This window comes from Elephas maximus, chromosome 21, assembly GCF_024166365.1.
Source record: "Elephas maximus indicus isolate mEleMax1 chromosome 21, mEleMax1 primary haplotype, whole genome shotgun sequence".
In the NCBI taxonomy this organism is placed as follows: Eukaryota; Metazoa; Chordata; class Mammalia; order Proboscidea; family Elephantidae; genus Elephas; species Elephas maximus.
In genome coordinates, this window is record NC_064839.1 from 41,149,620 (window position 1) to 41,173,114 (window position 23,495).

General features: G+C 41.4%; 2 protein-coding genes across 4 annotated transcripts in view; both read right to left on the minus strand.

The window, feature by feature from the left end:
• Window positions 1–1,800, minus strand: part of CFDP1 (craniofacial development protein 1) — a 145,153-nt gene extending 143,353 nt beyond the window's left edge. For both annotated transcript variants that reach the window (XM_049864991.1, XM_049864992.1), the window contains exon 1: window positions 1,594–1,800. In XM_049864991.1, coding sequence (XP_049720948.1) covers window positions 1,594–1,657 — 64 coding nt within the window. In that variant the 5' untranslated portion in view covers window positions 1,658–1,800. The remainder of the gene's footprint in view (window positions 1–1,593) is intronic.
• A 491-nt stretch (window positions 1,801–2,291) lies between these two features.
• On the minus strand, window positions 2,292–23,004 carry TMEM170A (transmembrane protein 170A). Of its 2 annotated transcripts, none has more exons than XM_049864994.1 (3): window positions 22,714–23,004; window positions 8,713–8,814; window positions 2,292–6,012 (listed from the first exon to the last, which is right to left on the minus strand). In XM_049864994.1, exons 1-3 carry the CDS (start codon window positions 22,844–22,846, stop codon window positions 5,882–5,884), a joined length of 366 nt encoding a protein of 121 aa, XP_049720951.1. In that variant the 5' UTR covers window positions 22,847–23,004; the 3' UTR covers window positions 2,292–5,881. The 2 variants fall into 2 exon arrangements, with proteins under 2 accessions (XP_049720951.1, XP_049720950.1); XM_049864993.1 differs by having other exon boundaries at window positions 2,293–6,012; window positions 8,644–8,814.
• Between the last annotated feature and the right edge of the window lie 491 nt (window positions 23,005–23,495).

Consider the following 23,495-nt stretch of genomic DNA (forward strand, 5'->3'; position numbering starts at 1 on the left):
CACTGAATATACACCTAACCAAAACTAAGACATTGGTAAAATGGCAGGATGGAGAGTTTGAGGCTGAAGGTAGAACGGGGTGTGTGTTGAGTGAGGGAAATGAGGTACCAGTATCAGCTGAGTTGATTCCAACCTATAGTGACCCCATGTGTTTTGGAGTACAACTGTGCTCCACAGGGTTTTCAATCACTGACTTTTCTGAAGTAGGCTGCCAGGCCTTTCTTCCAAGGAACCTCTGGGTGGACTGGTTCCAGGCTCCTATCTTTTGCACGTTAACTATCTGCACTGCCCAGGGACTTCCAGGGTATGAGGTCAGTGGAGGTTTTAAAAAGAGCTAAAAAACTCTATCTTCCAAAGGGGACGTCAACAGACAATACCCGTTAAAACCCGTTGCCATCAAGTCAATTCCGACTCAAAGCTACCCTGTAAGACAGGGAAAACTGCCCCATAGCGTTTCCAAGGAGCTGCTGGTGGATTCGAACTGCCCACCTTTTGTAAGTTAGCAGCTGAGCTCTTAACCACTTAGAATCAGACAATAGAAATACTAAAAGAGAAGAAAAAAGCAGCTCCCTGTGGAGACTGTATAGAAATGGGGGGGGGGGGGGGCGGGGAGAAGTGGTGGTTTTCAAAACAAGCCTTTCGAAAAATTTCACTATGAATTAAAATGAAAACTAGTATTAAAAAGTTCACTCTGGTTAGTACCATAAGAACAGACTGTTTTTGAACAAGATGGGAATCAGGGAAGCCAGTTAGGAAGCAGCCCGCTAATCCTAGGAAGAATAATAGTAGTTCAAAATCAAACAAGTGTGGTGAGGAAGTGGTGAGAAACTAATTCTCCACACGGACAAAACAACTTATTGATGGGTTGTCCCAGAAGAGACAACCTGACTCCTAGGTTTCTTAACCTGAGCTTTTGCACGGGTTGAGACAGTTTTGATGAGATGGGTAAGTTTGGGGAAGGTGCAAAATGGGGAAAGGCAAACACTTGGGTGGCAAGATTTACTTTGGCCACATTAGATTTGAGATGCCTAATTAAAGTCCAAACAAAGTCCTGAGAAGAGAACCAAAAACCAAAAAAAAAAAACCGTTGCCGTCGAGTCGATTAATTGAAGAGGCAAAATGCAAATCATGTGAACTTTCTACCAACCAGATCACTTTTGGGTAAGGCCCGCCCGCCCACGAGGGCCAGGGGTTTGCAAACTTCACTGATCTACCCTCGGGGTGGTAATTAGCAATTCCCTCAGGCTTTTTCAGGCCAGAAGCCCTGACGGTAACTTCCAACGCTCGGGTCGCCTTACGTAGACATGCAGAAACCGCAACGTTGTTCCCCAGAGACAGGGCCATATTCACGTGCTGGTTCCCGCGCTTCGGTCGAAGCCAGGCCCCGGAAGCTGCTGCGTGGATGTGTTCGCGCGCACGTTCCGAGAGTGAAGGGCTGCGCGGGGCCAGCGGGGGAGGACGCGGGGCCTGAGGGGTGGGAACGCTCGAAGACTGAGCTCCCCTGTCCCCTCGGGACCAGGGCACACGGGGACCTAGCACGGCTCACGTGAGAAGCGGGGTAATTCGCCGCTCGCCTCAGGCGGTATCGCTCACCCGACGGCACGTAGTCTTCGTCTTCCTCCGAGGTGGAAAAGTCTTCGGAGTCGAATTCCTCCATGTCTCTGCCACGCGCGGCAAGCCCACTGGCAGGACCACAGAGGCTACCCTCAACGGCAAGTCTCTTATGGAGAGACCACAGAGCTCCCGCCGCGATAGCAGCCACGGTGGGCGCGGCAGCGTTTGCGCACGCGCAGAACGCCACATGGGTGGAATCACGACACTTCCGGGCCAACACCTCCAGACGGACGCTGCTGTAGGCGCCTGCCGGAGCAGCAGGACCCCGCGCGGAAGCGGTGCATGCTGGAGCTCGTAGTCTTTAGCGCTGCCTTATCGCGTTGATTTGACAAGTGTTCTTAAATAAAATTGCCTGTTTTTGGAAATATTTTAGAAGTCAGACAACATTCACAGGGATCCTTCCTAAAGTTAACACACATGTAAGTACAACCACATATAACCTTTATTATTTTTTCAGATTAACAATTTTTGTGGGAGTTTTTGTTTAAAAACCCAGTACCCAGTGCCGTCGACATTGTTAATTGTGGTGGAATGATTTGGAAAAGGATAGCGAGAACGGGTGCACGACTTGAATAATAATCAATGTCACTAAATTGTACTTGTAGAAATTGAAGTGGCGTACAATATATTTTCACCACAATACAAATTTTAATTATAATTCAATTATGGAAGCAAATGAGCAGAAGCAAATGCAGATGACATTGACAACATGCTACTTGTTCATACTAGGTACAGCTGTGCAGGTTTTCTTCCGCTGAATATTGCCCCTCATTAATGCCCCGAATCAGACTAGGTCTGCAGTGTACACTAAAAACAGTTGCTGGGAGTGGCCTCAGACTCTCAGCGACCCCATGTGTGTCAGAATAGAACTATGCTCCTGCAGGTTTTCATTGGCCCACAAAGTGGAGTTAATAAGACTCAAAAGTTCACAGTTAAGTACAGTTTAATCACATCTTTGAACAAGAATTTTACCATAAATTAGTAAAAAGTTGAACATAAAGCAAACAATTAAACATATATGTTAAGTACTAAGTTATAAAAAAGCCATGAAACAAATCTGACAACTTTATTACAAAAGATTAAACTCACTGACCACTGAAAAAGAAATACAATTCCAGCTCACAGAATTGAAAGTAATTCTTTATTGATAAACATTTTACCAGAATTAGAAATGTCAGTAGAAAAATAAAATTTAAATAATTTTCCGTTATACAAAGATTTGATCATTTAGACTGCAGCAGTTAGTGAAATAATCTAATACAAAAAGTTAAGCTGATTTTAGTCACAACCAGCCTTACGAAGTGCACAAACAAGAAATGCATGTACACAAAACTTTCTGCACATGGATAACTTAATGGCACCAGAGCTTCACATTCCAGGAAATTGTTCCTTAGGGAAGGCTGGTATGCACTGCAGTGTAATAAGAACTTAAATCAGAGGAGCCAGAAAGAACATTGGAATCAAAAGCCAATGTACAATTTAAAAACTTAAAAATATAAGGGAGGATTTAAAGGTAATTATATGCATGAACTTTTTCTTACTACTTTAAACATTTCATAAGAAGTAATTTTTTTTTGCAAAAAAATAAATTAATAGCACACAGTGGAAGGCAGGTTGGAGAAAGACAGACATCTTTCTCTTGGAATAATCATTACACTTTTGTATATGGACTTAAGTTTTCACAAAGTGCTTTCACCACCTCAAAAGGAAAAATGGAAGCACAGCTGGGAAGCAGGGTGGGCTGCATATGTCTCTAAGAAAGACTTCGGTGAAAATCCTCAAAAAACTACATACAGTAAGATAAAATGTTTAACACAAATGTCAATATTTTTCCATCTGAACCACCCCCCCCCCAAAAATTGTGTATTTGAGACAAGAAATTAAAACGAATAAAAAACAGGAAGGAATTTTTTTTGTTTATCACTGAAATACTTTCTCCCTGAAAACTTACTTCAAGCTATCGTAGCTTAATCTCTATCAATTCTACATACATTTATTCATGGGAGAATGCTTCACACATTGGGATGGATGAAACGTTCAATAATTTGAAGATACATTTTATATCTGAAGTTTCTTACAAGAGGGGATAATCAAAATATGTGAAACAGGAAACAGATGGAAACAAAGATACCTTTCAAAATGCCTTAATTTTGAAATAACCAAACATTTTAATCATAGATCAACATGTTAAAAAAATAGTATTGGGAGATGGGGAGGCATCAACTAATGACCCAAAGGTTTAAATAGTTTGTGAAGTTATAGCCAAAAGAATGTTTTAGGCAAAAATTCTAAGAGAATGCATCTTTCAATAGAGGCTATGAAAATCATCTCCCAGAATAAATGATACAACTTTCCCAGATTTCTTAAACTGAAGGGATACTTTTCAAAATGATAGCTCCTTGAACTGGAAAATGGGAGTCCTGAACTAAAAATCTGCTTGGAAGGAAGACTTGAGCATTGGACAGTAATCTTGTTGGGCAATGTGTAAGGGCATTTGCCTGCAATCCAACTCTAATTATTTCCACCTACCTAAGTATACGTCAATACAATTTTGATATATAAATTGCTGAATGGAAAACTAATTTGCTCTGTAAACTTTCACCCAAGCCACAATAAAATGTTAAAAAAAATACATATAGTTTTGATAAATGGTCTAATGGCTTAATTAGTCAAAAAAGAAAATGTCCAGTTAATTTTGGTGATCTGCAATTTTTCTCTCTGACTTTCCCTGGTAAATGGTCCATCCTGCTGTTTTTAATCAGAAGCCAGAGTGCCAGTTGTTTTAAATGGAACAGATAAGTTCACGTGCACGTGTCCTCATGGGTCATTAGCCTTACTCTCATAATAAAAACTTCCCTTTAAAAAGTCAGACTTAAAAAAAAAAAAAAGTCAGATTTAATTACCAAGAACTATTCTGAAAACAGATAACAACACTGACAGTATGCCATATAAAACAGTTTAGGTGGTAAGGGTCTAGTTAGGTACTTAATTTTTGTAATTCTTTCCCTTTTGAAGGTCACAGTTTTCAGGCCTTTTAATGAAAAAGAAAGGCAACAGAATTAAAATTAAAATAGCTAAAATTGAGTTTAAAAACTCTGATATTTAATTCTTTTGAAGGGTACAAATTCTCCTTAAAGAAAATGTAAAGGGCAGATTGGGCATATCTGAAAATCAGACATGGGCACTTTCTGGGAGTTGACACCCAATACTGCAAAAGTGGGCTGCAGCCTCTACTAGGTAACCACATATTAAGACCAAGAAATCAATAACCACTCACTCTAGTTTAAACTGCACGTCTAAAATTTCTCAAGATTCATTAATAAACCAAACCCACTAAGAAAAACTTTTACAGAATGTTTAAAGTATCTTCTTATTTGTGCCTCAATGCCCAAAGTATGACCTAACTAATTTGGCTTAAAATTTTCAAGTCAAGCCAGTTAAATAGGGTATGTTTCCAACTAAACTAAAAAAAAAAACTGAAAAGAATAAAAGCTTAAAAAGATAAGAAAATGTGGTACAGGGATTTGGGAGTAGGGGGGAGGTCTCAATTACAAATTCACATCTCTTAAAATAACAAATTCACATCTTTTAAAATATGTTAAATAATCAGAGTTCAAGATGGCTCTCCACAAAATGTCACATCATTCAATAGTTATCTCTTTTTTCTTTAAACCGTAGAGCCAAAGCCACTATCCTTTGTCACACTTCCTTTTTTTCCTGTTATATGTAACCAAATTTGTTCTCAAAGCTATACTCAGCCAAAACTTACTTGGCACTTAATGTCATGAAAATGTAGCAAAAGCAGAATTTACCATATTTTAACCAAAATTAGATCAACTAAGATTTTAGAATACTATGCTCTGCTTAAAAATAAACCAATATTGCCCGTAGTTTCTCTGAAGATGCAACATTGCATTTTCTCACAGAATATTATACATTTCAGTGTAAGGGATGCCAACCCAGAGCCCTGCTGGCCTGGCTTGGGTAAAGATATAAAGCTGCTTAAATTAAATATCTATTAAAAAGAAAGCCAAGCAACATGTTTTCTTTTGGTTGAGAACGATAGGAATCCAAAAAGATCTTCAATTCCTGGAGCTTTGAATTGAAGAAATGGCTGAGATGTCATCCTTCATCTCTCTGTTCATCCAATTTGCTTCCATTTGAAGAAATAAGAAAATATCACATTCCATACTGTATTCTTTTTGAGGATTCTGTATCTTGGGTTTATTTATTAAATTTTCTTGGCATCACAGCATAAGGACGTACGCTATAGAGTAGCCAAAATCCGTAAAAAGGAAACCACCACTACACAAAATGTCTGCCCAGTGCCCAAGGTGAGGGCTTCAAATGGTATCATTTCCTTTCCTGCTGCTCGGTAAACACCAGCAATTGCTCCACCTGTTTAAAAATTCAAGAATATTTACAAAAAAAAAAAGAAAAGAAAAAATCAAAGTTAACAATCAGGAAAATACAGCACTTAAAATTCTACCATAAATAGAATGGTCCAGATTTTTAAAGTTCACATATTGTGGAAACGTTCTCTTTTCCTGCTTTCTACTAACAACTCTAGGTTTTAAGTATTCTTCATGGCTTGCAAATCACCGATATATGCTTTTAGGTGTTTAAAAGCGACTCCTTTAAACTGAGTCTTCTAGATTTACTGAATAAAATCCTGTGGAAATAATAAACAAAATCAAGAAGACAGCAATTCCCACATGACCTAATTACGAACTCAAAAATATCCCTTTATTCCCCATGTCAATTAGCCCAGTGCCTAACATTTAAAAGGTACCTAATAAATTTTTGACAGCAAGTGACAAAGATCTTTTGTGTGATTAAATTAAATCACATCGAATTTAAACATTAATTTAAAACACTTCTGGGCAAGAAATGCTTCAGGAGAGGTCCCAGGGAATCCCAGATCCACCTTCTCCTATACTCAGAGCTCCTTTCAAAAAATGGATGGAGGGGGTAGTAAATGGGTGAGAAGAAGAGAGGGGGACTCTAAGGTAGGGCCTCTATACCTATAGCGTTATTTTTAACTCAAGAGTATGAGGGAAGAGATATCCAGGGATTCCTTCCTGCTTTCCATGTCATTGCTTTTTTATGATGTTAGTCACTATAACTTCCTAGAAATTAGGAAAACAAAACAAATAAAAACATCTGTATCTACCCAGATACACAGCTGAATTGCTACAGGGACTTAGCATTGCACCAAAAAAACAAATGGAATCTTGGCTTAAAAAGAATAGATCCAAAGTTTCCCACATGACCCCCACCCCCAAAATGCTCCAAACAAAAGTATCCTTGGTCATAGTGTGTTCATTCATTCAAGTAGTATTATTTACAGAACACTTCTTTGTATTATAAGGTATGATCCATATTCTCATAGGACTCAGAATCTAGCTGAGGACACAAGACAGAAGGTACGAGTGTGAAATTGTTTTGAATAATGCAACACAATACATAGTGTCTTAATCAAATGTCTACACACATTATGTGATATGAAGGTTTATTAACATATTTTAACAAAAAGAAAGAACAACGTTAACCAATACCTGTTTTGGTTGCCTTGAACATTTGTGACTTTAAAATGCCCACCTCCAGTGGCAACGCATATACTGTGTTACCAATATCTGAAAGGCACATATATTTTATTGGGCCCCTCTGTAATTTAGCTCCAAAAATAGTGGGCTGGTAGAAAGATGCTTAAGGAACTTGAACAGGGCCCTAAAGTAGGATTTGGCTGATGAAGAAGGGAAGAAAGAGCATACCAAAAAGAGCAGCGAAACAGGAAGGCAATAACCTCTATTCAACAAAGCCTTAAAGTTGGAAATGAACACACCATTTATTGCACAATTGCTATGCATTAGGTATTATGCTAAGTGCTTTGTATATACATTATCTCATTTAATCATCACATAAGTATATGAGGTAGGAATTGTTATGCCTATTTTAGATGAGAACATTGAAGACAGCTCCTGGGAGCCAGAAAGGAGAATGGAGCAGAGGGTCCCTAAAGAGCAGCAGTAGGTGATATAATTAAAAATATGATGTAAGGCCACTTATGGAAACTCCTTAAAGTAGACAGGAGAAAACTGGTCCTCTCCCCTTATTATCACAAAGGCTTCATCGCGTCTACAGAACACAGGGAAACTAGGCCGCTTTGTCTCAAAAACACTCAAGCCAAAGAAGCTGAGCGAGCACTTTGCTGGAAGCTCAAAGTTTCAATTCACAGGGAAAAAAACTAAGGTGAAAAATTAGTAGGACTATCATGTTTCTCTTTTTAAAAAATGTATTTATGTTTATATGTATATACCTAGAAAGCACATACACTAAAACGTAAACTGCGGTTATAACTTAGGGATTTTTAATTTTTGCTTATTTACAATTTTTCATTTCCATAAAACAAACATATTATTTATATTTAATTATGAGCTTAAAAATAAACTTATTCTCATCCCTGTAACTGTGTCCTGTGACATGATCAAAATAAAATAAAAAAAAAGAAACCCAGGTTTAAAAAATTTGTATCAATGGAACTCCAATTAATCTTCAGAAAGTCCTGAGAAGAAAAAAAAAAATAACCGGAATGCAAAACAGGTACTTTCCCTAAACAAGAATTCTTGTCACTAGAATTATTCTCCCATCCTTGAAGTAATCACACTTAAATAACTTAAGGTAATTCACCAACCATCTTGCCCATTAGTTAAGTGAAGGCTGGCAATAAAGAAGCAGTAGTTTCCTACAGGACAAATATTTTTCTTTGCTAGTGACCTACCTATCTCACAAAACGTTATCTCACAAAGCTTAACATGACTCCCCTGAAGCCAATGGGAAAATATGACTTAGGAAGCCAAATAATGGGGTACCAGAGGTGAGAAAAAAAGCAACACATTAAAAACAGGACCTGTGACTAAAAGCTACTCTTTTTCCTTCATCCTATTCAGATATATCACTAAATTGGGCCTGAAATGAGCTGACTGGTTATATTAAACATTTTGACTGGTATTTTAATGTCTAACATACTTGTTAAGATTCCAGCAGTAATTGGTCCCACGATGCCCATCAACAGGATGCTTACAGACATGAACCTACCATATTTGTGATGTCTGAGGGTGAAGAGGGCCAGCAGTCCAGCAGGGACATGAAAGAAGAGAGAGGAGACCAGTGCCCACAGGAACACACCATACCACATCTCTACAAGGAAGACAACCAAAGTATAATCATTATAAAAGGGTACCCATCATACCCTGTCATTCCATTTTCAAAACTTTTTAGTTTTGAAAATGTTATGTAGCTTCATCAGTCAAAGATCCAAATACAGGCAGTTTTAAAGCAGAGGTCAGCAAACTATATGGCCAGCAGGCTGCCGCCTGTTTTAATGCATAAAGTTTTACCAGAACACGGTCACACCCATTTATTTGCATATAGTCTGTGGCTGCTTGCAAGCTGCAATGGCAGAACTGACAGTTGTGACAGACCACATGGCCCTCAAAGCCTAAAATATTTACTATTGGGCCTTAACAGAAGTGGTCCAACCTCTGACAAGCTACCTCTACCCCTAAACGCCGAAAAGAGGTTCGTTTAGATTTAAAAATTGACCTTAAATAATTTCCCTTCCATAAAATCCGCAATGATAGTTCACTATGCAATGTCCATTGACCTTTTTGATTAATCAGTTTTTTAAAATAGAAAAGTCACACAATTACATCCATTCAACAATCATTTTAAAGGCAGTGGAAAAAATATGAAGATGTTGCTTTCTATTAGGATATCAAAGTACTTTAAGATGTGAAATAAATACCAGAAAATGTAAATGTTTGGCTTAAAGACAAATGGCAGGAGGTGACAGGGTGGGTTAGAAGAGAAGCTCTGGTTCCTAGGAAGAACCTCTAATCATTCTTAAGATGACCATCATTCAGGCAACATTAAAATATCTGATCACCAGCTATGCATAAAAAACTACATATGCAGCACCTTGGAAAATACAAAAAATAAAAAAAAAGGAGAAACAATCCCCAAGTGACTTTGCAGCTTGGTACATGGCAGACACGGTGTTCTCCCCCAGTGAGCCCAGAAAAGGCTTTAGACTCCTCAAGCTAGCTCTCCAGCTACTCATTACAGGTAGAATAGAGGTGGAACAGTAGATAAAATCTTTTTTTCTGTCCTTGGCTCAAGACAGGTAAGTCACAGGCAATTTTAGAAATAAGTGATCAGCTTAACTCAGGATTTCTCAACTGCGGCGCTATTGACATTTGAGCCGGATAATTCTTTGTCATTGGTTGGGGCTGTCCTGTGTATTGGAAGGTATAGAGCAACATCCCTGGCTTCTACCCACTAGATGCCAGTAGCATGCCCCAGTTGTGACAACCAAAAATGTCTCCAGACATTGCTCAATATTCCGGGGCGGGGGGTGGGGGGGGGTGGGGGGCAAAACTCCCCCAATTAAAAAACATTGACTCGGCTGAAACAGAGGGTTTATAAGAGTAACAGGAGTGAAAGCTAGAAAGACAGGTGGGGTCAGACATGGTGGGCTCTGAAGACCAGACTAAGGACAACCACATGAAAGCCCTAGAATTACCTGGAAAGTTTTTGATTAGTAAAGGGTCGTCAGGACATTATTTCACAGGCCCCAGCCTACACTTCCAGTAGGAATACAAACTAGAAAACCTTCTAAGGGTAATGTGAAAGCATGTATCAAAAAAAAAAGTCAAATGTGCATACCCTTTGCCACAACAACTCTGCCAGGAATATATCCCATAAGAATATGCATGTAGACAAGATCAGAGGTAACAAGAGGTTCCTAGCAGCACTGTCTGTAATAGCCAAGGCTGGAAACCAACTGCGTTTGTCTACAGGGCTTGTGAAACACAGTTTGGTGCATCCACATAATGGAACGTTACACAATTACATAAAAACATGAGACAGATCTATATACATTGATGGGGTAAAATGCCCAAGTCATAACGGGAGGTGAAAAAAAAAAAAAGGCAAGGTGCTGAGCAGTATGTAGAATAAGACCCCATTTTTGTAAAAACATACAAACAAAAAAGAACGCAAGGGCTTTTCTTGAAGCCAAGTGTGCACTGTAAACACACCGTTGTGTGAGTGGCTTTTTCCCAGATTAATTAAAATAACAGTTTTATTTTAAAAAGTCTTTATTTAGTTTACATGGGCTTTTTATTCTTATTAGAGGCTTCTGAGGGACTGACAGAGATTAGGGGTGGGCATCAAATCCCCTCAAGCTATCCTTAACGTTGTCACTGATGATTGCTCAAGTTTTTGGCTAGTTTTGAGTCAAAGAGAGCTTCAAAATTAATATCACATTCTGAAGATACTTAAATTAGGGTACCTGGGTCTTGTTTTGGATCAATGAATCTTCTTCTGTTTTTTGGCGGGGATCAATGGTTCTTAATTAAAGGATCAGGGGGTGCCCCTATCTAGGGCACAATGTTTATCAATAATAACAAATGACATAAGGGTATTCTGGCACTTTTGATCCGGTAAAAAAAAACTATCAGAGAACTGCAAAAGGTTTCAAACCATTCGTGAGAACTTTTTTTCTGCTCAACACAAGATATATCTTCTGAGTAATTTTATAATACTGTTAAAGTTGCTCTATTTTGTTTGATGCTGTTGGCAGTTTCTGTAAAAGTAAAGGTTTAAAATCACACAATATGGAGTATAAAGTGATTAAATCACAATGTCCCAAGCTTGAAAAGTTAAACATGTATACACACATTAAACAAATATTCAAATGCTGCCCTTCCCCCCGCCCCCCCCCCCCCCGCCAAGGAAGAAACCACCTCTTTCGTTACTAGTCAATATTGCCAGCATCCTCAGCGTTTAAGGCCCCCACCTCTTCAGGAATACCATAGCCTCCTTTCTAGCCACCACTGGGCCCTGAGCTATTTCTGCCTTCACTGCCCAGGGAAGGTACCCTCTCTTCTTGGCAGCAGCTCCAGAGGTTCAGTGTCTGCTATCCAGGTATGACTTCTCCCCATTAAATGAGCACCCACCAGATTCCAGTGCTGCTGTTCCAGGGCAGCCACCTCCAGCGTCCACGAATCCCTGCTACCTGGGCAGCCACTGTTGCACCCTGGCTTAATCAGGACAGCCTATAGCACCTTGTACACCACCCAGTTTCAGCTCCCCCTCCAAGTCACGACACAGCACTCTGTAACTCCCTTCTACAATAGAAAAGCACCATCTTCACTTCCTTGGTCCTCACCAAAAAAAACACCAAACCCATTGCCAAGGTGATTCCAATTCATAGCAACCCTATAGGACAGAGCAAAACTGCCCCGCAGGGTTTCCAAAGAGCAGCCGGTGAATTCGAACCACTGACATTTTGGTTAGCAGCTGAGCTGTTTACCCTGTGCCACTAGGGCTCCAGCCACCCACAAAATCACTTTAAGACTTTGACCACTCTAACATCCAGTCTGTAGAAAGTTCTACGAGGACACCAGGCAAGCCACTGCTCAGGGGTAGACAAATGGGATGCAAGCCTGTCTCCAGGAATTCAGGGCAGTTACCCTCCTGGCCATTGTCTGCCGCCACCCCTGGGCCCCTGCTGGAACCTGGCTTCCTACTGGCTGCCACAAAACCATTGGGGCAGTGACACTGGGAGGCCAGACCTGCATCTGACAAGGCAAATTAAGATGGTACCTTCCATAAAAGTGAGGCCTGGACACTAAAGTGTGTTACCCTGACACTTACCCAGTTCCCAATTCCCCTGGAGCACAGCACCTGCCCCAGGATGCCTACCAGCCCAAATCTTGATTTTCCTGAAAGCTCCAAGGTCTATTTGCAAACAGGAACTGACACAGCAGACTAGCACTCACTGAGTCTCTGAGAAGGAGAGGCACGCAGCACCCTCCTGCAACCCTGAACCACATCCATTAGCTAGTTCAGTGACTACATATTTTATTTTATATAGCATCATTTAAATCACTTCAACTAGGGGAAAAAAGCTTAGTTTTATTAGACGAGTAGTACAGTTTATAAAAACACTCAGGTTGATGAGATTATTACAGCACTCTAAGAGCAAATACAAACCCTGATCAATAAAACACTATTTAAAAAACTAAGTGATTTCCCTTTAATCTAATGCACCTTAATTTGCCATCTATTTAATAGCTATTTATCGATAGTCATACAGTACTTTGCATTTCCCTGGTTCAACACAATATACAGAAGCATCTTTTCTATATATCTTAAGTGTTTTCTTTTTCACTGCTTCAAATCAAATGCATTATCTTCATCTTTGTTTCCACTGGCAACTAAAGTCACATCACTTCCCTACGCTGAAGTGTAAATCAGACAATTAATCAGTAATAAAAAGAGTACAAATAAAAAATTAGATTAAGCACTGTGACAGGCAGACCCGCATCCTAATCCTTGAAATCTGTGAATATGTTACCTTATATAGCATAAGGAATTTTGCAGATGTGATTAAATTAAGGGTCTTGAGATGGGTACATTATCCTGGATTATCTGGTGGGCCCAATGTAATCACAAGGTTCCTTATAAGAGTGAGGCAGGAAGATCAAAACGAGAGATTTAAAGATGCTATGATGCTGGCTTTGAAGATGGAAGAAGGGGTCAGGAGCCAAAGAACGCAGGTGGCCTCTAGAAGCTGGAAAAGGCAAAGAAGTATCCCTCCACTAGGGCTTTCAGAAGGAACACAGCCTCACTGATACCTTGATTTTAGCCCAGTAAGACCCATTTAGGACTTCTGACCTCCAAAACTGTAAGATAATAAATTTGTGTTGTTTTAAACCACTAAATTTGTGGCACTTTGTTACAGCAGCCATAGGAAACATATGTAAGCACCAAGAGTTCATTCATTAATCAAAAACATACTAAGCACATTCTATATGCTAGGCATAACAATGATAAAAAAAAGACAAAGATCCCTGCCCTCAAGGAGCTCATATCTTTAAGAAAATATTTTCAGACACACATTTCAGTTAAACAGAAAAGCCACAGACAGCAGACTTGTCTTGGTGAGTTCTGTATTAACAAAACTGGTTTGTAATGGCCTGCTCCTTGTCCCTATAACCTCCACAACTGGAGCACCCAATTCTCAAGCCAAGCTGTAAGACTAACCTGGCCCCAGGCCATTCAGCAGGAATGGAGGGCGCCCAAACCAAGAAGACACCATGAGGCTCACTACTCAGCCATCCCCACTCTGTCCTTACCCTACTTTCCAACAACAAATGGCCAGTGCCTCTGAAGCCGGAGTTCTAACTAGATCACACCAGTCCTCCTGGGGACTGGAGTCCTACCTGGTCTGGCAACTTGATGCTGGGCTGCCCTGATGTTAATCACCCAGCAGCCTGCATCTCTTCACACTGCCTGCTATACGGCTCCTCTCTTGCCAAACTCCACCCACCTGCCAGGAGATCCATCTGTCCCCTCTGCTCCTCGCTGACAATGATGGTTTGCCATCAGTACTACTACCTGTAGTCTGCCACGTCTCTCTCCTGATACTACTGGCTGAACGTCCTCTCATCCCTGGTTTCTGAGTGTGCCCTCTGTCCTATGTCATCCCAGTGGTCTCTTGGTCCTATCCTGAGCAGATTTTGTCTGTCCTAATTTGGCCTTCCATCTATTCTTCACACAAACCTACAGCAAGCCTTCTTAAAAAGTCAGTGCTACAGTACAGGGGAGGTCAGCACAATTGGACTAAACCAAAAGCAAAGAAGTTTCCTGAAGAAACTGAATGCTTCGAAGGCCAGTGTAGCAGGGGCAGGGGTCTGGGCACCATGGTTTCAGGGGACATCTAAGTCAATTGGCATAATAAAATCTATTAACAAAACATTCTGCATCCCACTTTGAAGAGCGATGTCTGGGGTCTTAAACGCTAGCAAGCAGCCATCTAAGATGCATCAATTGGTCTCAACCCACCTGGATCAAAGGAGAATGAAGAACACCAAGGACACAAGGTGATTACGAGCCCAAGAGACAGAAAGGGCCACATGAACCAGAGACTACATCATCCTGAGACCAGAAGAACTAGATGGTGCCCAGCTACAATCGATGAGGGCCCTGACAAAGAACACAACAGAGAACCCCTGAGGGAGCAGGACAGCAGTGGGAAGCAGACCCCAAATTCTCATAAGACCAGACTTAATGGTCTGACTGAGACTGGAAGGACCCCCGTGGTCATGGCCCCCACCCAGACCTTCTGTTGGTCCAGGACAGGAACCACTCCCAAAGCCAACTCTTCAGACATGGATTGGACTGGACAATGGGTTGGAGAGGGATGCTGGTGAGGAGTGAGCTCTTGGATCAGGTGGACACTTGAGTCTATGTTGGTATCTCCTGCCTGGAGGGGAGATGAGAGGGTGGAAGGGGTTAGAAGCTGGCGAAAAGGACACGAAAAGAGAGAGTGGAGGGAGGGAGAGAGCAGGCTGTCTCATTAGGGGGAGAGTAATTGCGAGTGTGTAGCAAGGTGTATATGGGTTTTTGTGTGAGAGACTGACTTGATTTGTAAACTTTCACTTAAAACACAATAAAAATTATTAAAAAAAAAAGTCAGTGCTAAATGGTACAGGGCTTCTTTTAGGGTGATAAAAATATTCTAAAATTGATGGTGGTGATGGTTGCACAACACTGTGGATATACTAAAAGCCACCGAATTGTACACTTACAAAAAAAAAAAAAAAGGAAATCTGATCATCCCTTTTCTGCTCAAAACCCTTTAACAAGTCCCTCCAGAAACTGACCTTACCTCTTCCTCACCCCCTTGGCCACATTGTTCCATCCAGCCACAGTGGCCACCTTGCAGTTTCTGTCTGGTCCACAACCTCTGAACGTGCTGCTCCCTTGCCTTCCCCCACAGCTGCATGGCTTATTTCTCACTTCCTTTAGACTTTTTTTCCAGTGTCACCATCACAAATGGCTTCCTGATCACTTTATGGAAAAGGGCATTCCACTCCCAGTACACACACCCCCATTTACTATCCCTTTACCCCATCTAACACTCACCACTAGCTATTCCATTCCAAACTTTTTTGGTTTATTTATTTTCTCTTTCTCTCCCCATTAGGATGTTCACTACCTCACTGCTGCATCTTCACTTCCTGCCTGGAACATGTCAGGCATCCATAGACACTTAGCAAGTATTTACTGAGAATGAATAAATGACTGGTCCAAGTGTGACTCATTCTTGATTCCAGCAATGGTACAACCAAAACATTACTGGGTTTTAGTTTAACTCTTAGAAAATTAAAAAAAACAGGAAAGAAAGAAAAGATGAAAATGAATGTCAGACGAGACTCTGAACTTAGTTCTTGAACACAGAGTAGTTAAAACAAAAGGAAGAAATGATGAAGTAAAAGAGCTTAACAGAAGATTTCAAAGGGTGGCTGGAAAAGACAAACTACTATAACAAAATGGGCAAAGTCCTGGAAATAGAAAACAAAAGGGGAAGACTACACTTGGCATTTCTTGAGCTGAAAGAACTGAAGAAAAAATTCAAGCTTCGAGCTGCAATACTTAAGGATTCTACAGTGAAAATATTAAATGATGCAGGAAGCATTAAAAGAAGATGGAAGGAACATACGGAGTTACTGTACCAAAATGAACTGGTCAACTTCAGCCATTTCAGGAGGTAGCATATGATTAAGAATCGATGGTACTAAAGGAAGAGGTCCAAGCTGCACTGAAGGCATTGTCAAAAAACAAGGCTCCAGAAGGGCGGGGGTTTGGGGACTATGGCTTCAGGGGACATCTAAGTCAATTGGCAAAATAAATTCTATTAAGAAAACATTCTGCATCCCAGTTTGAAGTGTGGCATCTGGAGTCTTAAATGCTAACAAGCGGCTGTCTAAGATGCATCAATTGGTCTCAACCCACCTGGATCAAAGGAAAATGAAGAACACCAAGTTCACAAGGTAATTATGAGCCCAAGAGACAGAAAGGGCCACATGAACTAGAGACCACATCATCCTGAGATCAGAGGAACTAGATGGTGCCCAGCCACAAGCGATGACTGCCCTGACAGGGAGCACAACTGAGAACCCCTGAGGGAGCAGGAGAACAGTGGGATGCAGACCCCAAATTCTCATAAAAAGACCAGACTTAATGGTCTGACTGAGACGAGAAGAATCCCGGCAGTCATGGTCCCCAAACCTTCTGTTGGTCCAGGACAGGAACCATTCCCAAAGCCAACTCTTCACACATGGATTGGACTGGACAATGGGTTGGAGAGAGATGCTGATGAGGAGTGAGCTACTTGGATCAGGTGGACACTTGAGACGATGTTGGCATCTCCCGTCAGGAGGGGAGATGGGAGGGTAGAGGGGGTTAGAAACTAGCAAAACGGTCATGAAAGAAGAGACTGGAAGGAGGGAGCAGGCTGACTCATTAGGGGGAGAGTAAGTGGGAGTATATTGTAAGGTGTATATAAGTTTATATGTGAGAGGCTGACTTGATTTGTAAACTTTCACTTAAAGCACAATAAAAATTATTAAAAAAAAAAAACAGGGCTCTAGAAATGGACAGAAAATCAATTGAGATGTTTCAACAAGTGGATGCAGCACTGGAAGTGCTCACTCATCTATGCTAAGAAATTTGGAAGACAGCTACCTGCGCAACTGACTGGAAAAGATCCATAGCTGCACCCATTCCAAAGAAAGGTGATCCAAAATAATGCAGAAATTATTGAACAGCATCATTAATATCACACACAGTAAAACTCTGCTGAAGATCATTCAAAAGTGGTTGCAGCAGTACATTGACAGTGAGCTTCCAGAAATTCAAGCCGGACTCAGAGGAAGATACAGAACAAGGGATATCATTCCTGATGTCAGATGGATTACAGCTGAAAACAGAGAATACCAGAAAGATCCTGTGTTTTATTGACTATGCATTCAACTGTGTGGATCACAACAAATTATGGATAGCATTGTGAAGAATGGGAATTCCAGAACACTTAATTCTTTTTGGAGAAACCTGTACTTAGACCAAGAGGCAGTCATTTGAACAGAACAGGGGATAGTGAATGGTTTAAAATCAGAAAAGGTGTGGGTCAGAGTTGTACCCTTCCACCATACTTAATCTGTACGCCGAGCAAATAATTTCAGAAGCTGGACTATATGAAGAAGAAAGGGGGATCAGGATTGGAGGAAGACTCATTGACAACCTGTGGTATGCAAATAATACAATCTTGCTTGCTGAAAGTGAAGAGGACTTGAAGCATTTACAGACAAAGATCAAAGACCACAGCTTTCAGTATGGATTATACCTCAACATAAAACAAAAATCCTCATAACTGGACCAATAAGCAATATCATGATAAACGGGGAAACTACTGAAGTTGTCAAGGATTTCATTTGACTTGGATCCACAATCAACATCCACGGATGCAGCAGTCAAGAAACCAAACAATGCATTTGCATTAGGCAAATCTGCTGCAAAAGACCTCTTTACTGTGTTAAAAAAAAACAAAGATGTCACTTTAAGGACTAAGGTGTGCCTGACCCAAGCCATGGTGTTTTCAATCACCTCACATGCATGTGAAAGCTGGACAATAAATAAGGAAGATCGAAGAAGAATTGATCCCTTTGAATTATGGTATTGGTGAAGAACACTGAGTATACTATTGACTGCCAGAAGAACGAACAAATCTGTCTTGGAAGAAGTACAGCCAGAATGCTCATTAGAAACAAGGATTGCAATACTTCCTCTCTCATGCTTTTGGACATGTTATCAGAAGGGACCAGTCCCTGAAGAAGGACATCATGCTTGGTAAAGCAGAGGGTCAGCAAAAAAGAGGTAGACCCTCCAAAAGACTAATGGACCACAACTACCACACCCTCCACCAGACTGAGTCCACCATAACTAAATGGTGCCTGGCTACCACCACTGACTGCTTTTACAGGATCACAATAGAGGGTCCCAGACAGAGCTGGAGAAAAATGTAGAACACAATTCTAACTCAGGAAAAAAGACTAGACTTACTGGTCTGACAGAGACTGGAGAAACCCCAAGAGTATGGCCCCTAGAAATCCTTTTAACTTAGTAGTGAAGTCACTCCAGAGGTTCATCCTTCAGCCAAAGATTAGACAGGCCTATAAAACAAAACGAGACTAAATGGGCACACTAGCACAGAGGCAAGAATGAGAAAGCAAGAGAGGACAAGAATGTCGGGAAGGGGAGAGTGTTGACATGTCATAGGGTTGGCAACCAATGCCATAAAACAGTAGGTGTATTGTTTAATGAAAAACTAATTTGCTCTGTAAACCTTTCTATAAAGTACAATTATGAAAAAAAAAAAAAAAACAGAGGAAAAAATGAAAAAGAGGAAGATCCTCAATGAGATGGACTGACACAGTGGCTGCAACAATGGGCTCACGCATAATGATTGTGAGGATGGCATAGGACCAGGCAGTATTTCTGTTGTCCATAGGGGCGCTATGAGTTGGAACAACTTGATGGCACCTAACAACTCAGAAAATACACTTTGACATTGATTTTATTGGAATTCATACGTTTTAAAATAGAATATCATTCCTGACACAAGAAAAAGATCTGCCTTTCTTGGCATTCAGATTTGTTAAAAAGGATGACAACAACAACAAAAAAATGTGAACAACTTGGGATAAGGAGGGTGTCTTAGTTATCTAGTGTTGCTATAATATAAATACCACAAGTGGATGGCTTTAACAAACAGAAATTTATTTTCTCACAGTTTAAGGGGGGTAAAAGTCCAAATTCAGGGCGCCACCTCTAGGGGAAGGCTTTCTCTTTCTGTGAGCTCTAGGGGAAGGTACTTGTTTCTACAGCTTGTTTTCTGGTTCCTTAGAAATCTCTATGTGGCTTGGCATCAATCTTCCCCCATCTCTGCTGTTTGCTTATTTAATCTCTTGTATATCTCAAAAGAGACTGACTCAAAATACACCCTACACTAATCCTGTCTCATTAACATAACAAAGACAACCCATTCCCAAATGGAATTATAACCACAGACATAGAGGTTAGGATTTACAACACATGTTTTTTGGGGACATAATTCAATCCGTAACAGTGTTCAGGAGAAATCTAAATGGCTAAAATGCAAACGCAGTTAAAAAAAATTTTTTTTTCAAAGCTCCCGGATGGTGATGAACCATAGAATATTTTAGAGCAATGATTTTTCCATAATGAGTTTGCATAAAGTACAAGCGACCTTTTCTGTGGGGCCAAAATGATCTATGCTAGAGTCAGGACAATGAATGGAATTCATTTTAAGCAGGCTTTGGTGCCTCAAAGAGGATCACCTATTAGATCCACCATTCCAGCTAAAGATGAGACAATACAAACAAGGAGGTATTTACCCACCACATATTCTGATCAACTTGAGGTCAAGGGCTACACCTCACGGGTGTTTATACTTCCAGCCCACAGTCTGTGCTTGACCACGTGTGTACTTGCAGAATCAATGATCCCTGCTGATTGACACCCTGAAATTATGTATCCATAGGATCCATAAACTCAAGTACATACTGCAGCTTAATGTTTTCAGACCAATTTCTGAAAGCAAAACAATTACTATGCTACAGATGCTCTACTATGACATAATGTTTAAATTATCTCCCCAAATCCATTTATATCTCAATCTTTTCTTACAGATAACCGAAGGCCAGACAGACTAAACAGTTTCAAAGTATCACCCCATAGACTACTTACTAATTATGAAAGGATTAAGGCACCTTTTTGGTGGAGGATCTGGTAGACAATACTTTTACCATGTGATCAAACTTACAATTATCACTAAAGGGACATTAAATGTTTCCTGATGTAATGCACTGGGAAATGGACAGTATCACCTCTGTAATATACTGATCGAAAACATTTAATCTGAATTTAATGATGAAGAAATGATCAGAGGAACCTAGATTGTGGGACATCTACAAACAATTAGCCTGAACATCTCAAAAATGTCAATCTCAAGAAATTGAAACAAAGATGGAGGAAATGTTTTTAGGTTAAATGACACCAAACAGACATAACAAATAAATGCAATGCATAATCCTTGATTAGATCTTGGAGTTAAAAAAAAAAAAAGCCTAAAATTTGGACAACTGGGGACATTTAAATAAAACCTGTACATTAAATAACATTATTTGATCAATGCTAAATTGCTTGGGTGTGATATAGTTCTGTAGTTATGATAAAAATGTCCTTGTTTTAGATACATATTCAATATTAGGGGTTAAGTTCCATGATGTCTACAACTTGCAAATGGTTCTGCAAAAAGTAAAAATGTGTGTGCATATATACATGCAGACATATGTGTATATGTACACACGCAAATTTTTAGAGAGAGAAAACAAAAGTATCAAAATACTAATAATGTAATAAAGGGTATATTGGGCATTTATTGTACTATTCTTTCAAAACTTCAGTAGGTTTGAAGTTTTTCAAAACAAATAGTAGGGGTAAAAAATAAGTACACAAAAACAGACTAATCTTGTCCAGTAGTGCCTAAAAAAAAAAAAACTGCTTGAACAATTCATTTTTCAGATAAGGTCTCCAGAATGCCATGTATTTTTGTTATTACTGTCAACTGTGATCCCAAGATCTTTTGAAACAATTTGAGCTACCAGATTATCATTTTAGCTATTTCCAAGCTAACATCTGCATCTGCCTCAACGTTGTTGTTGTTAGCTGGGCTCTAAGCGGCTTGACTCATGGCCCCAAGCACAATGGAATGAAATGCTGCCCTGTCCTTGCACCATTCCAGTGATTTGGTTTCAGGTCAGGCTGTTGTGATCCATAGGGTTTTCACTGGCTGATTTTCAGAAGTAGGTAACCAGGTCTTTCTTCCCAGTTTGCCTTAGTCTGGAGCTCTGCTGAAACCTGTTAAGCATCATAGAACACACACTGACATAAGAGGCGCACTGGCCAGGAATCAAACCCAGGTCTCCAGCATGGAAGGCAATAATTATACCACTGAATTATCATATCAGCTACACCACAAACTTGTTGGAGAGAACTGCTAGGCAGGAGATACACAGCAAATCCCCCTTGTCCACTGAACGGTGCCTAGCAGTTGCTGCCCAGTGGATGAAAAATCACAGGTGTCTTGTTTAAGACTGTAGTCTGTAATTCTATCCTTCTCTTTTCACTGTTTCAGCGCCATGTTCTCTTGTTTACTAAGTCAAGATATTAGTCAACTTTGCTGTAAAGCCCTTACTCCAACCTTCAATAGCCACTTGTTAGTCTTCTTGCCTTTAAGCGTCCAACACAAATAACTGAGAACTCCCTCGCCCTCCAAGTCTTTATTAATTATCCCAGGTAAAATAATTTCTCAACTTTCTGAGCACTGATAGCTTTCTATTATGATTCTGCCAAACCCTGAATTCAGGTTCAGCAGCCGCTTCAGGGGGAGGAGGAGTTAAAAGGGTTAAATAGAAGCTGGGTCACAGATTTTGGATGTGTAAGTGGGAGACACCCAGCAACAGGTCTCAAAGTTATTCCTAGAAAGACTAGCGGGTAAAGTGTGCTGATATGGCTGGAGGTACAAGCGATCATCAGGCAACCTCCTGGAGCCGCCTAGAAACGACGACACCAAAGTCGCCCTGGCCCAAACGACTCAGTATCCACACCGCGAAAGCGAAAGCCGAGAGGCCCTCGCGGACAACCCAAATGGAGTTTCTACCGATTAGAGGCCAGGCTCTATCTGCGCCCCAAACAAGGCGGGGACCGCCGCCTCCCGGGCTCTGCGGGCTTCAATTCCGAACCTGGAATGTTCGGAAACTCCAAACGGCATGAGCAGCTTGGTTGGTGGCCGAGCTCCTCTAGTTTACCAGGTTCACCTCCGCCCTCCCCTTATTTACAGGATCCACCTGCGGGCCCTCCCTTCGACCTCGCCCCCAGCACTGGCGCAGTGGGGTGGCCCGGCGAGGAAGTGACCGGGGACCGTCCAGCTCTCGGCAGAGGGAGCTAGCACCTCCTTCCAGGAGGAAAACGGCTCCCACCACGCTGGTCGGCGGGTCGAGGGGATCCCCAGAGCAGACGCGGAGCGCAGGAGAGCCCCGCACCACCAGCCCGGCGGCGCGGGGGCGAAGCGCGCAATGCGCAGACGCGGGGCGTGGCCGGTACCTGGGAAGGAGCAGAGAGAAGTGGAGTTGGGGCACAGGGTCCCGTTGCCCACCCGCGGCACTAGCTTCAGGCTGAGGATCTGCTGCAGGAGCCCAGCCGACCCCCCGCTGCCGCCGCTCCCTTCGTGCTCCATCCTGCCGCCATTCACCGCGGAGAGATGAGGGGAGAGCACCCGAAGCGCTGCAGGCGCTCACTGTCACTCAGGGTCCGTTCTGCTCCCGGCACCTCCGCCGCCACAGCGTCACCTTTGCCAGGGCCCTCTTCTTCCTCCCACCCCAACGGCGCTGCCAAATGATGGTTCCTCCCTCCAATCACAGGGCACCGCAGCTGGCAGGGGCGGGGCGAGAGTTGTTCCTTCCCCTGACGTTGCGTACGCTTCACACAGATTCTGTCCCACGGGCTCCGCCCCCTCACGGAGACGTCTCGCCTGCTCCGGTAGGGCGCGCTATGCTCTGCAGCGCCACCTATAAGAAGGTAGATGAACTGCCTACGCCCCACTAGACCATAGGTGAACACTTAAACACATCCGGCAAAGCAATGATCGTAACAGATTTGTAACGACTGTTTTAGTACAACTGGACCCCAGTATTTCTGAAACTTTTAGGAAGAGAAGCAGGAAAGTTCTTTATTTAGAGCTTACAGCATAGAGATTTCATTCTAGGGCCGCTGTAGGCCAAGGACCGGAAGGAGATTATATGTTGTGCACTGGGTATGTATAGTGCTAAAAAAAAAATGTGCTACCTAGTTTAAATAAAAATTTAAAAGAGGCTCCAGTTCAGTAC